General features: G+C 44.6%; 1 protein-coding gene across 5 annotated transcripts in view; it reads right to left on the reverse strand.

The window, feature by feature from the left end:
- LOC116938758 (dual specificity calcium/calmodulin-dependent 3',5'-cyclic nucleotide phosphodiesterase 1A) overlaps positions 1-14,305 on the reverse strand; it is a 226,388-nt gene that overhangs the window by 122,939 nt on the left and 89,144 nt on the right. Inside the window, exons 1-2 of one of the 5 annotated variants that reach the window (XM_032946345.2) lie at positions 9,215-9,803; positions 6,186-6,212 (exon numbers count right to left, since the gene is read on the reverse strand). The exons of the other annotated variants lie outside the window; for them this stretch is intronic. Of the exons in view, the coding sequence (XP_032802236.1) occupies positions 6,186-6,212; positions 9,215-9,336 (149 nt within the window). The 5' untranslated portion in view covers positions 9,337-9,803. Of the gene's footprint in view, positions 1-6,185; positions 6,213-9,214; positions 9,804-14,305 lie in introns of those variants that run through there. 5 annotated transcript variants of the gene reach the window in all.

A 14,305-nucleotide genomic window follows, 5' to 3' on the forward strand; every position in this document is an offset into this window, starting at 1 on the left:
CTGCCATTCCACTTAAATCGTATTTCCACTTACAATAACGTTGCCATTACATATAGAACAGTAGATGGGCCGTACTATACACAATCCATATGCTTTAAACTGAACCACGATAACCCTGCTTGTGTTTCCCCTTCCTGATAATGCCTCCCAACGCAAAACCCTACAACCGAGTTCCCCGTATTCCCTTTCATATTGTACACAATGTCAAATCTTAAATTAAAGCTTTCGTGACTGGTAGGTTCAAAGAAAATAACAAAAAAAACTACGACGTTTCGATCGCAACACAAGCAATCGTCATCAGGTGAAAAAAAGAGCGGGAAAGCTGCTGAGGCAGGCTGTTTCAAAGGGTTTAAATGGGTGTAGCCCAAAGTTCATAAACGAAGTGGGCAGGGCTAGTGATGTTAAAGTGAAAAATTTGCATGTTAATGTAAGATTGGAGAGCTACCTCTACGGCGACGAAGGCGCGGAGGTGGCCATTGTATTGTGAAAGATTAGCATGTCAATGTAGGATCGCAGAGCCACCGCCACATTGAGGACATGAGCAACGGTGGCTGTGTTAGTGAGACATTTAACCTGTTAATGTAAAGAGATTTAACCTGTTAATGTAAAACCAGGGAGTCGAAAATAACTACTAACATCGGAAGGTAGGGTGGAAACATCACGGCCAGTTATGATTTAAACTGGTTAATAACGTCCTTCCAATGATTGCTCAGTTTGTACTCATCTTCTCAGTTGAAATTGTGTCTGTGTCTATATATATGGATGGCTTCATGAATGAATCTTTGTTGATAGCCAGTGGGTTTGCAAAGTACTTTTGTCTTAGAGAAATCAATTTCGTGTGAGCCCACCGCATTAAAACAATGATCAGCCACGGCCGAGGTATTGGTCCTACCATGTCTCAGATCTGCCTTTTGTTCACGAACACGGTCCGAGACATGTTGCTTAGTTTCCCCAATGTAACTACAGCCGCAGACACAGCTTAGTTTGTTGATGCCGGGGTATTGCATGTCAGGTTCGATTTAACACAGGACATAAAGTTTAACACGTAGGCTTTTAGCGACCAATATCATCCATAATATAGGTTTTTGTTGGGTTAAATCGCGTAAATATATAAATGTGTCATTAAAACCCACCACCACCCGACACAGCCAACTAGTAAGGGTTGTCACGTAAACATGCCAATCCGTCACAAGTACAGCACAGCGGTGTGTTGGAGAGCCAAGCCACGACATTTACAAACTGAGTACGACGTTTCGCCAGTAATTACAACTAGCTCCATCAGGCGACAGCCAAATTTGTGTTGAAGTCTTACTGTTTCGTTCCTTATATAGAGGCGTAGATGTGTTGACCACCCTTCTGCGCTCTTGCAAATATTTGGGGGGGGGGGGGGCGCGATTACTGAGGCAACGTACATTATGCATGTGCATTACGCGAGCCTTTTGAACTTGTCCTTCCTGTCTACTGTTTATTAAAATAGCCCTACCAACGGTAATCCCTATTGAAGTACGCTGCCCTTTAAACAATGTATTATTTGATTATTCACTTCCACGCAGCACTAAGACGGTAGCTATCAATTTCGATAGACTCTCTAATTAATCTTGGCCAGTAGTAGCTAGTTTTGCACAAAACTTCAACATTATCAAAATCAATTGAGTGTCCTTGTTGGCACGTGTGTTCTGCTACTGCTGACAGTTGCATTTGGGAGAATTTAATATTTATCTGATGTTCTTTTAGTCTCGTGCTGATCATTCGTCCTGTTTTCCCAACGCAACATTTACCACATGTGCAGTTAATCCTGTACACACCTTCTGTTGATAGCTTCGGTAATACATCTTTTGTACCAGATATTAAATTCTGTATTTTATGTACCGTGCCAAATCTGACTCAGATGTTTTGTTTTTCCAAACATCTGGCTAGTTTATCAGTTACTCCCGCAATGTACGGTATTTTGATCGTTTTATTACTTGGGCAGTTTCAATGCTCTTGTTATTTGATTTGGTTTTGCTATTCAATGCCCTGTTGATTTGTGCATCATTGTGACCGTTAATTTGCAGCGCTTCTTTAACTTGTTGAATTTCACTTCTCAGACTGTCACCATCTGACACTTTCTTAGCTCGATGAATGAGCGTCTTGATAAGAGCAGATTTCTGTGCGGGGTGATGGTGTGACTCTGCATTCAGATAGGAGTCAGTATGCGTTTTCTTTTGGTAAACAATGTGTTATTTTACCATTTTTACCCCGTCCGAGCAGAATATCCAGAAATGGTAGACTTCTGTCAGCTTCCACTTCCATGGTGAACTGGATGGATGGGTTTTGCGAGTTGAGATTTAGAAATGCGTTCAGTGTATCTTTGCCGTGTGGCCAGACCACCAATTTGTCATCCACATATCTAAACCAAGCAGATGGTTTTAGTGTGCTGGAAGCTATTGCTTTTGTTTCAAAATCTTCCATGTACAATTTCGCTATCACAGGAGACAAAGGAGAACCCATTGCTGCTCCTTCCTTTTGTTTATATAAGTCACCTTGCCACAAGAAGTAGGTGGTCTTTAGACAGTGTTCAGCTTGTCTTGGGATATCTTTGGCTAAACCGTTGTTCGTTACCAGAGTGTCGAGTGATTTAATTGACTCGCTGACCGGAACCCTCGTGAACAGAGAGGTCACATCAAAACTTACGAGAATATCATTAGGATTAAGTTTAATATCTTTAATTATATTTACGAGATGTTCATAGTGTCCTCGATGTGGCTTTGGCACTGCGATCCTACATTGACATGCTAATCTCTCACAATACAATGGCCACCTCCGCGCCGTCGTCGTCGTGGAGGGAGCTCTCCAATAAAATTTCTCACATTAACATAACTAGCCCCGCCCACTTCGTTTATGACCCTTGGGCTGCACCGATTTAAAACCTTTAAAACAACCTGCCTCAGCAGCTTTCCCGCTCCTTTTTTTCTCCTCATGACGATTGATTGTGTTGCGGTGATCGAAACGTCGTAGTTTTTTTGTTATTTGTGTTATTTTCTTTGAACCTATCGACGTGACTTTACCGAAAGACCCAAGAATGTGTGTACACTGTCATGAATATAGAATTACACTGACAACAGAATTGTGTTCAGCCAATGTATAACGCAAAATTATATGTATTGTATTACAATTCAAACTACTTTAAGTGACAATATTACGGCACTCATTCACTTTTAAGCTCTAAAATGCCTTGGGGAAACGTGCAAGTTTTTGCTTTTACAATATTTATAAGGGGCAATGATTTTATATATAAATACTGCACGAAATTATTAGTACTGTCATGGCGAAAGTAACCGACGTGTAATATATGTGTTACTTCCAACGTATTTAATTACTGAATATTAGCATTTTAACGTTAAATGTTTCATATACTGCATTTTCATATACCAACTGGAGGGTATTCGACAGTAGGCAAAACGTACAAAGATAATTTCGATGTCAACCAAATCATTCATATTCAGATTATTTTCCTCTTGTAGGCTGTTAAATCAGTTCCATTCAATGTCCTTTGTTTAACCAGGTGAGAATACATTAAATGCCACAGTGATGGAAATGAAACTGATTAAATGTCTATTATTTTCTACAGACACCAAAGGGAAATCGGCCCCATTTCTCATCACAATTATGATGTATTGAAAATGTATCTGTACCCCTTTTAGTGCTTCCCAAGTGAATAGAAAATTGCATGACACAGAGGCCAATGAACTCACTCAGAAACAATCATAATTTTGATTTATACACTGTCGAAATATGCAGATGCATATAAATACTCAAATTGACACCCCCTTAATACTAGCATAGAGATAAAACCAGATGCAGGGAAGAGGACGTAATCTTTTATAATAATGCTTAATAAATTACTGTTGAAACACATCCAAAAGCAATAAGTGTAACTTGAACAGCGGAAACTCGCTCTTAATTAGAAGTGGCGGAAATTGTAAGTCAAGTACAGTATATATCCAAGTAAAGTACTTGGAAGCGTCATTTTCTCAGAGCTTCATACGAATTAATTTTTTCTTTCTTCATTTTGCAAAAGCACTCATCGGTGAATGAATACAGACCATTTATCATGGCTGCTTATAAGTTTTATTTTCACTTCACTCAGGAAAACTACGGTCCTATTTCATTGGTCTACCTTGGGCTTTGTGCCCTGGAGCATAACAGCGATGGTCCAATACCCTAATGTGTACATTAGCCGTCTGAGCCCTCCAACCACTTTGTCCCTAAAAATCACAATTCATGATGTGGAACGGATCGAGAACAACGTGAAATGTAAAATATTAACTAAATATTACAGAGATTTAAAAAAAAAACACTTGTTTTAAATCTATTAAGCATTTAATTAGAAAATAAATATCAATGGAGAGTGAAGAAAACAAGCAAAATTACATGCTTATGGTATTTCTCTCTATATATATTTTTTTAAATAGAGTATTTTGTTTAATATAACAATTACAACTTGACCGTAGGTTTACATTCGTATTTTTCGAGCAAGCTCTTTTTGTTTGTATAAACCGTGTATAATATAGAGACACTTTTGAAATGAATTATATTCAATGTAGAGCACAGAACATTGAAATAATAAATCTGAATGTTGTTTTTCTCTCCTCCCATTGACCTTGGCAAATGCTTACAGGAAACATTCCTCTCCTTGCGGGGTCACACTGCAGGCAGCCTTATCGGAGCCCAGTGCATACTTTTACACGTGCCTATCTGAAGGGCACAGCTTACGTTATGAACCCTTGAGACTCTTACTGAATCTCGCCACGTCTCGGAAAGTTGGCATGCGCATTTCCACACCTGACACCCACAGTTAACTAGTATGCTATGTATTGGGCACCTGGATAACCAGGTGGTTGCCATGCTTGTAAATTACGCAGATTACGAAGGTTTCAAGGGTTGAATCTCACTTCCATTCAATAATTCTGCAGACGTATGGACCATTTACTAATATACACACTCGACTGTAATATGGATGTATGTTGAACTTCTTTCGCACCGTACGTAGCCAACTGCGCTAATCGGATGTTCTACAAATGCAAAATGCCTCCGTGATCAAATGAGAGGTGCTGCTCATTCTCTTTGGCAGCCCTGCATCGGGAGTGGCCGATTCACATTCGTATGACAGGCGCCCTGGTGATTTTCCACAAAGTGGTACTCCAGACTCATTTGACCCCTGACAAGAATAGTATTAAAATATGTGTTTCTTCATTGCATTGCTTGTCACGGTAATTAAAATGATCGGTGCCGAATTACGATATGTGTTTGGGTATAATTTCGTGCTATAATGGAAGGGCCATACTATTGTTACAGATTCGCCAAAATTCAATGAGTCAAGCCAAAGCTTAGTGCTCTTGACACTGAACTTAGATGAACGAAGATATTGAATATTTATGCATATACATTTTTTTAATCTACATCTTTTTGACAAAAAAAATGTTTTCGGGGATGTAAATAAATAACGTCTCATTTTAAATGTGTTCTGAGTGTGATGTATCACCTTATCACTTTATTCCTTTAAGTGCTGGGTGGTCAATGGTAATCCTGACACGTGCGTAATGCAATACCCCACTGACCTTGCCTCCTTTTAACACCAGGGTAGATAGAATTTCTGATAATATCAACCCAAAGGGCATGTTAGTTGCAGATCAAATGTGGTAAATAACAATGCAAAGGGCAAAGACAAAGACGTGACATTCATATCTCATAAAAACACCGCTAGGGTCATCGTGTCTACCTCACTGAGATTGTTTATTTGAGCTGAGCTGTTGCCGAAAAAGACAGTGAATGAGACATTTACATATCGAGCACGCAGGCACGTCACAAAGTTTCCATGTGAACGATTTAAGAAACGGCATCAAGAAAGCACACGTTCCGGAGTGCCATGGAATGCGTACGATATTGTTAGCGAACTCCTATGTCATTGATTCTTAGATGTCCTGACAAATGACAAGAGAAATTCCATTGTTGCGTAAGCCATTCATCATTGTTCGCACAACACCGCAGTGCACCACGCTCATCGTGCCAAGAAGGTGCCATGGTGGCTCCTTTCAATACAAATCGTGTACCTTGACGACAATGAAAGAATGCATTCATGCACAGATGTGTGAAATCTTTATTTTTATTCGCCGTACAATTTAACCCAATGCCCTTAACCTCACCTCTGTGATGTCTTCTTATATTTTCGCCTGCAAGAAAAAAAACAGGTCAAAATGTACGCTGTTAAAAAAATGAGCGAAATACAAAATTCACATTTAAGTATATGCAATTTTACCTTTTTGTGTTAGATTTCTCATTCAGGCATTCACACATGGGGAATTGGTAGCAACTGAGACATTGAAAAAGACTTTATGAGTAAATACCTGCTGGTTTGACTTCTATGACTGGATACAGCTTCGAGACTTTTGACCTTATGTGAGCGTGATGGTACAAGTATGATTTGATAGTTATTTGAAGGTCATATAGATATGCATAGTTTACATTATACATATATACATGTATCCATCTATATGTGGTAAATGACATTACTGATGAATGTAAAATAATGATAGTCATTTTTCAAAACTACAATTGTCGGCCTTTGATGTCGGTCAAAGAAAAACAGCATGAAAGTTCTGTCACCTTGCTAATGTGGAAATTCTGTGATGTTTAGAGACAAGTGATTTTGAAAGTGTGCCGGATAAAAAGTGTTACTAATGCACGAGTGAGCAGGTCATTCTGTACTCATACATCTTTTCAAAATGAGTCATGAGGCTTGCAAATTAATTGCATGCGAAACACAGCTCGAAACAAAAAGATAATTGAAATTGCCAATCAAGTTCGTGGCTGTTGAGCTCATAAAAGGGGCGGGGAATACTTTCACGAAGGACATTCTCCAAAGCCACTGTGCCGTGCTGCATGTTTTGCATCTTTTGGGTCAGTGAAGGGCTGATATTTATTAATCAGTGGTGAGGGAGTGCAAGGCGGAATGGCATGGGAGCAGGTGGCTCAATCCTAAATCCTATTCTTGGCCACAAGCACACAGACAAGATAAACAATTCATCTGGGGCCTGATTGCAGCTGGGGATGAAAAGGGGGTTTCACCAATTTCTGGGCTCTCAAGGGGAATAAACAAAGCAAAGGGTGGTCACTGTGCATCCCATCTCTCTCTGAAGGGGCAGGGTGACAGTAGCCCCTGACTGCCACCCATTTAGATGTGAGAGCAAACACCCATTTATCGTGCCCATCACCTACTTCTGGACTCTGTGTTCTCGGCCCTCTAATGCTGTTCATTTTCTTGTTTGATTTGGCTATGTTTTAAAGTTTAAACATGCTTTTGTATTCCCACAAATGGCAGATATATTAAGCTGTGGGCAAATATTACATATTTTTCAAGCAATTTTCCTCTTGCAAAAGGGCCTGATTGAAAACAAAAAATGAATATCGTTCATGGACGTCGTAATGTATAGAAAACAAATGTACAAATACGAGATGACAAAAATAAGTTTGTGGTACTCATTGATATACATAACTACAAATATCAGAAAAAGTATAGCAAATATTATAAACATAGGCCGTGATCTGAACGTGGCTCTTTCACTCCAGCGCTGTCCTACCAGACAGTCTCGCCCCTTCACCTGATGAAGGCCGCTTGTGTTGTGGCCGAAACGTCGTGAGAATATTATTGTGTTATTTTATTTTATCAATTTATTATTTTATTCTCATTCTACGTGACTTTACCGAAAGAACCAAAGAAGATAGAAAAACCATCTGACCACTGATAGAGATGTAGGCAGTGAGGAATATTTATATAACAAAACAAATATGTTTTTATTCACCTGATATAAGTAGACGAATGTAATAGTGCAGGAATTGAACATAAGAGTTGCATATTTCCCATATTTTCATGTAGCAATGAGATAGTTATTCAAATATATTTACATGCAAATATGTATACTTACAAACTTCACCCCGGATATTTTTATTTAAATATCTTAAGTAAAAAAAAACTGAGCGAAGGCTTTTTGAAATTGGCATCAGTCAGCTTAGTTTATGGTCACTTAAAATTAATTATGTAAAATGGTCCTCATTGATTGTTTATAAAGAGTTCAGATGAGGGTTGCTGAGGCAGCTCGGATACCATGAAGAGCAAATAACTGAATGAAACCTCGGCATGGAAAGAATTACATCGCAAGGGTATATATGATTGGAATGTTAAAAGTGTGTGAAATTCAAAATGTGAAAATTGTGTCCTGGGATTTTTACCAAATCACTCAGCTGTGAAATGAGAGTGCAAACAGGGATTTCAGTGTGCAGAATTGCATTTCTTATAGCGGCATTAGCCAAGCGCATTAACCCTAGCCTATAACACATCTCCCTATTCATGGCAACAGTTATATGATCTGAATATATATTTATTTTTCAGTATACATGGTAAAGTGCATCGACAACGAATTGCTTAATATAATAATTTTTTGCACGTTCAGTTTCCGATACTGAAAGTTATTTTGTAGTAATATCTGAGCAAATAAAAATGTAAAACAATTATAAAAAAATATGTTGAAAGAACATTGGGTGTTCTAATTTAATATTAAGGTACTTCAGTCGCTATGTACACAATGCTATGGAACAATGATTTCCATAACATTATACAAATGATAAATTTGTACATTATCGTATATGTACGTTCTTAATACTCAAAGTAATGCAAGCCACTTCCTGTTAAAAAAAAATAACGTGAATACACAAACTGTATATTATACACCCGCATATAATTACTAAAGTGCACAAATTTAAATACTATGCAAGGAACTATAAATATATTTGCAATATATTTCCAATGGTAATGCAAACAACACAGCTTTTTATGCTCATGGATTTCAATATTCAATGGTTAATATTTTCACGTGGGCATGTTGCATATATTTGAATTATAAGAGCAAACAAACGTAAACAAAATACTTCATGACAATAAAGTGTGCATTATACCATATATTCTTCTATTTTTTTAGCAAGCAATTGTTACAAGTTTACATGTATTTGCATCACGATCTAATTGGCAAAGCTGCAATGGAATAATACATTACAATTTACATTATCTGTTCGTGATTTCATCATCCAGCCAAATTTGCCATTGTGAGTTAGACATGTCAACCGTGGCTAAAGCACAATTACAGCAGCGGTCCGGGTGGAAAGAGTGCGATCTACTTACAGCCCACGGAGTCGCAGCCAGATCTTCTCAATTTGCTCCGGCTGCAAGTACTTGAGGGAACTGCTCTCAAACTCCTCGATCTCCTTCGTGGGAGACTCCATGGTGAGAGTTGACCTTTTCATAAAATCGATGGTGTCCACGCTCAGATGTTAAGACGTGGAGCTGCACCGCTGACCGTCCTTGGCAGGCTTCTTCCTGCGCGCGTGAGTCTCTCCCCCCCCCCCCACACCTCTGGGGCAGGATGGAGCGTGCGTGCCTGTGCGTGTGCCTGTCCCCCTGCACGTCGTCCGTCTGCCTGCCCTGCCTGCCTCCCCTGCCAATGCCTGCTCGCTCTGCCCGCACGCACGCCCGCTCGCCGATGCAACTCGCAAAAGAGGATTAGCATCCGGGCTGTTTCACGCGGGGGACGAAGGGCGCGACATCGTTGATGGAAGCAGCTGATAAAAGTCGTAATCGTCCAAACCCGCCACTCGGGGGGGTGGGGTGGGGGGCAGAATAACGAGGTGGGTGGAAGGGGGGGGGCTTCCTTCGGCTGTCAGAGTCGAAGGCGGGACGCGGCGCACCCCATCAGCGGCGCTGGCGAGCGTCGAGTGAGAGAGAGAGCCGACGCCGCTCGGCCAGCCAGCGCTGTAAGGGGGGGCCACATCCATTTAGTGCGCACGCATGGAGGGGGGAGGAGCGGTGGGTGGGGGGGGGTAACCCAAATGCGCACGCTTGCGTATGGGGGGCGGGGGGTCTACTGACAATGTCCGCATAGGGGGGGTGAAGCCTCGATAATAATAATTTGTCTACGTTGGCCTTCAAATGAGTTAGATAGTCCGGCGGTGGACTATCTGTTTGCTTAAACACGTGAATATTATTCATCCTTGATCGTTTCTACGTGTGGATTTAATGTCGGCCGTTCTATAGGATTCGGGGGGGTGGGGGGGTGCGTCAGGTGTACTCAGGTGGGGGGGGGGCGTCAGGTGTACTCAGGTGGGGGGGGGGGTCAGGTGTACTCAGGTGGGGGGGGGGCGTCAGGTGTACTCAGGTGGGGGGGGGGGGGTGCGTCAGGTGTACTCAGGTGGGGGGGGGGGTCAGGTGTACTCAGGTGGGGGGGGGGCGTCAGGTGTACTCAGGTGGGGGGTGCGTCAGGTGTACTCAGGTGGGGGGGGGGGCGTCAGGTGTACTCAGGTGGGGGGTGCGTCAGGTGTACTCAGGTGGGGGGCGTCAGGTGTACTCAGGTGGGGGGGGGGGGGTCAGGTGTACTCAGGTGGGGGGGGGTGCGTCAGGTGTACTCAGGTGGGGGGGGGGGCGTCAGGTGTACTCAGGTGGGGGGGGGGGGGTCAGGTGTACTCAGGTGGGTGGGGGGGGCGTCAGGTGTACTCAGGTGGGGGGGGGGTGCGTCAGGTGTACTCAGGTGGGTGGGGGGGGCGTCAGGTGTACTCAGGTGGGGGGGGGGTGCGTCAGGTGTACTCAGGTGGTGGGGGGGGGGGTGCGTCAGGTGTACTCAGGTGGGGGGGGGTGCGTCAGGTGTACTCAGGTGGGTGGGGGGGGCGTCAGGTGTACTCAGGTGGGGGGGGGGGGTCAGGTGTACTCAGGTGGGGGGGGGGGTCAGGTGTACTCAGGTGGGTGGGGGGGGCGTCAGGTGTACTCAGGTGGGGGGGGGGGGGTCAGGTGTACTCAGGGGGGGGGGCGTCAGGTGTACTCAGGTGGGGGGGGGGGCGTCAGGTGTACTCAGGTGGGGGGGGGGTGCGTCAGGTGTACTCAGGTGGTGGGGGGGGGGTGCGTCAGGTGTACTCAGGTGGGGGGGGGGGGGGTCAGGTGTACTCAGGTGGGGGGGGCGTCAGGTGTACTCAGGTGGGTGGGGGGGGCGTCAGGTGTACTCAGGTGGGGGGGGGGGGTCAGGTGTACTCAGGTGGGGGGGGCGTCAGGTGTACTCAGGTGGGGGGGGGGGGCGTCAGGTGTACTCAGGTGGGGGGGGCGTCAGGTGTACTCAGGTGGGTGGGGGGGGCGTCAGGTGTACTCAGGTGGGGGGGGGGTGCGTCAGGTGTACTCAGGTGGTGGGGGGGGGGGTGCGTCAGGTGTACTCAGGTGGGGGGGGGGGGTCAGGTGTACTCAGGTGGGGGGGGCGTCAGGTGTACTCAGGTGGGTGGGGGGGGCGTCAGGTGTACTCAGGTGGGGGGGGGGGGTCAGGTGTACTCAGGTGGGGGGGGCGTCAGGTGTACTCAGGTGGGGGGGGGGGCGTCAGGTGTACTCAGGTGGGGGGGGCGTCAGGTGTACTCAGGTGGGGGGGGGGTGCGTCAGGTGTACTCAGGTGGTGGGGGGGGGGTGCGTCAGGTGTACTCAGGTGGGGGGGGTGCGTCAGGTGTACTCAGGTGGGGGGGGGGGGTGCGTCAGGTGTACTCAGGTGGGGGGGGTGTCAGGTGTACTCAGGTGGGGGGGGGGGTGCGTCAGGTGTACTCAGGGGGGGGGGGTGCGTCAGGTGTACTCAGGTGGGGGGGGGGGTATAAAAAATCCGCGTGCGTACAGGGAGTAAAAGAAGGCTCAAGTTTTGACAATATTTCAATATTTTTTTTGCGTACCTACTCAATGGATGGCCCCTTAAGTGTCTCCTCCCTCCTTGACTTAAAGCCTTCGTGACTGCGGGAATTCACATTCGTCGGGTCTTTCGGTAAAGTCGCGTAGATGGTTTCAAAGAAAATAATAATAAAAAAACTACGACGTTTCGATCGCAAAGACTGATGACGACCGCTTGCGTTGCGATCGAAACCTCCTTAGTTTTTTGTTGGTTATTTGTATTATATCCTTTGAACCTATCTCCGTGACTTTACCGAAAGGCCCAAAGAGTATGTCTCTCGAGTGGCTGCTGGTAAGGGGTGGGTGGTGGTGGGGAGAAGACTTTCCAGCTGTAACCTTGGGGTTGGTGGTGCCCCGGAGGAAGAGGTGGGTGCTCTCGATTAACAGTCAAGGTTCACGACTCAGTGAGCGCGCACAATGATAGACAAATGGAATATCTGAGCGATGGCTGCCCCGTTTCTGATTAATGCAAAGGACTCATTGGCGTGATGGATAGTAATAGCCGGAGACGGAATGATTGTGTAGCTACTCTATCACTCTATTCTTTTCCATTACCATTCCCCCACCCCCATACACACACACACTACCCCAACCTCATGGCTCCAACCTTATCAGCGATCCTTTATATATATAAAAAAATACTCTACAAAAAGGGACATTTAAAAATTGGTTCCATTAACTAAACCATTGGCGAGCTGTTTGCCACAGCCAGGTGTGACCTTTAAAGTTCATTCATTCATTCGCATTGAGCCAGCAGATCGGCATGTGTGGTGCTCACCCTGCTCCTGCAAGTCAATTTGTTCATCGTTGCATGCACACAGTTAGCGGTAACCACTCTCCACCACTGCATCTACAGCCCATACTGTAAACAATAATTACATCAAGTGGAACACAGCAGGAGCACAACTTAAATATCCGAAAGCCGCTGCCGTGTGACTGCTATCAGACAGCATATCAGAAATACAGCTTCACACGCTACCATTATCATTTGTACTTTTCATGGAAATCCAGGGGAGGAAATTGCATGTCTTACAACACACTGTAACGAAAGGCATGAAAAGGGATTTGTGTACCGTTTTTTTACACCAAGGGGAAAAAAAACAGCACACTAAGCAATGGGCACATTTATACAGTTGTATTTTACAATCAAATAATACTATAGTATAATATATTGCATATTAATAAATGACCACGAATATAAACACTGCATATACTGTAAACCTTCCTGGGTATATGAGGGTGGGAAATGCACACTGATGGGCAATTTGCACTGTGCAACTAAGTGTCTGGGAATGCATAAACACATTTTTGCACACAACTGTATTGCTCTGCATGTTTTTTTTTCTGTCGAACAAGTAGAGGCAAAGCCGCTGAACATCAGCTATAAAACTGCTGTTTGCTCCCATAATCAGGCCAGAATCTAATCTCCCGAATGAGCCATTTTTTTGCATCAATCCCCACATTCAATTTCATCAGCCTCCACATCTGGCACACTGGATGCATCAGGACAAGAAATGCGTTATGTGAGCAAACATGAGCCCACTGTGGGTTGACAATTCTGAAGTACGTTGGCTTGGAACCGCTCAGATTCCACAACGATCCGTGGATGTCACCCACGTACAACGGGCCCTCGTGGGGAGGACAGTCTGGACAAGTCTGACACTTTAATTTATATCTGACTAGCTTTGCTACCCAGCTTCGCCCGGGACTTGGATTCACATTTGTCTCCCCAGTGGCGATGTTCACACACCACACCAGTTACTCGTTTGAGGCTGAGTCGACCTAGGGGAGACCCAGGACCGGTTCAGATAATCGTCACCGGTGGTGGCCGTCTAACGGGAATCGAACTCGGGTCGCTGGGTTCGTAGCGCAGCGTAGCGCTAACCGCTACACTACCGCTCCCCCCACACACACACACAGACACACAGACACAAACACACAGACAGCACGCTAACCGCTACGCTACCGCTCCCCCCACACACACACAGACACACAGACACACACACAGACACAAACACACAGACAGCACGCTAACCACTACACTACCGCTCCCCCCACACACACACACGTGCGTCCATAGGTACACATACACGCGCTTGCTGCAGACAGACACACAACTTTCAGGGTGCGTACGGCAGTAAACGACAGAAATAATAAAGCAATGCTGCGCGAAGAACGCCTTAGACCTGCAACACATTTGTATGGCACTTTACTCGCGGAGGGTTGGGGGTGGATGCGTGACATGAGCAGGAACACCGCGTTACGCTTCCAGATGCGCGGGTGACATGACAGATGTGACGTCACACCTCACTTGGCGTGCAAAATATATGCATTATTGCACACCCCCCCCCCCCAAAAAAAAATACAAAAGTGTATTTTTTTAATTTTTGCATGCTGTACAGTCTGGAAAGTACCCACATGGCAAATTTCAAGTTTGTTGCATGTCGGGAAGTACGCTAAACATTTTGAACAGACACATAATCACAAATTTCCCTTTTATATGTATATAGATTTAAGCAGTCCACTCTCCAT

Source organism: Petromyzon marinus, chromosome 4 (genome assembly GCF_048934315.1).
Source record: "Petromyzon marinus isolate PM22_M1 ecotype Great Lakes invasive population chromosome 4, UKy_Petmar_22M1.pri1.0, whole genome shotgun sequence".
Taxonomy (NCBI): domain Eukaryota; kingdom Metazoa; phylum Chordata; class Hyperoartia; order Petromyzontiformes; family Petromyzontidae; genus Petromyzon; species Petromyzon marinus.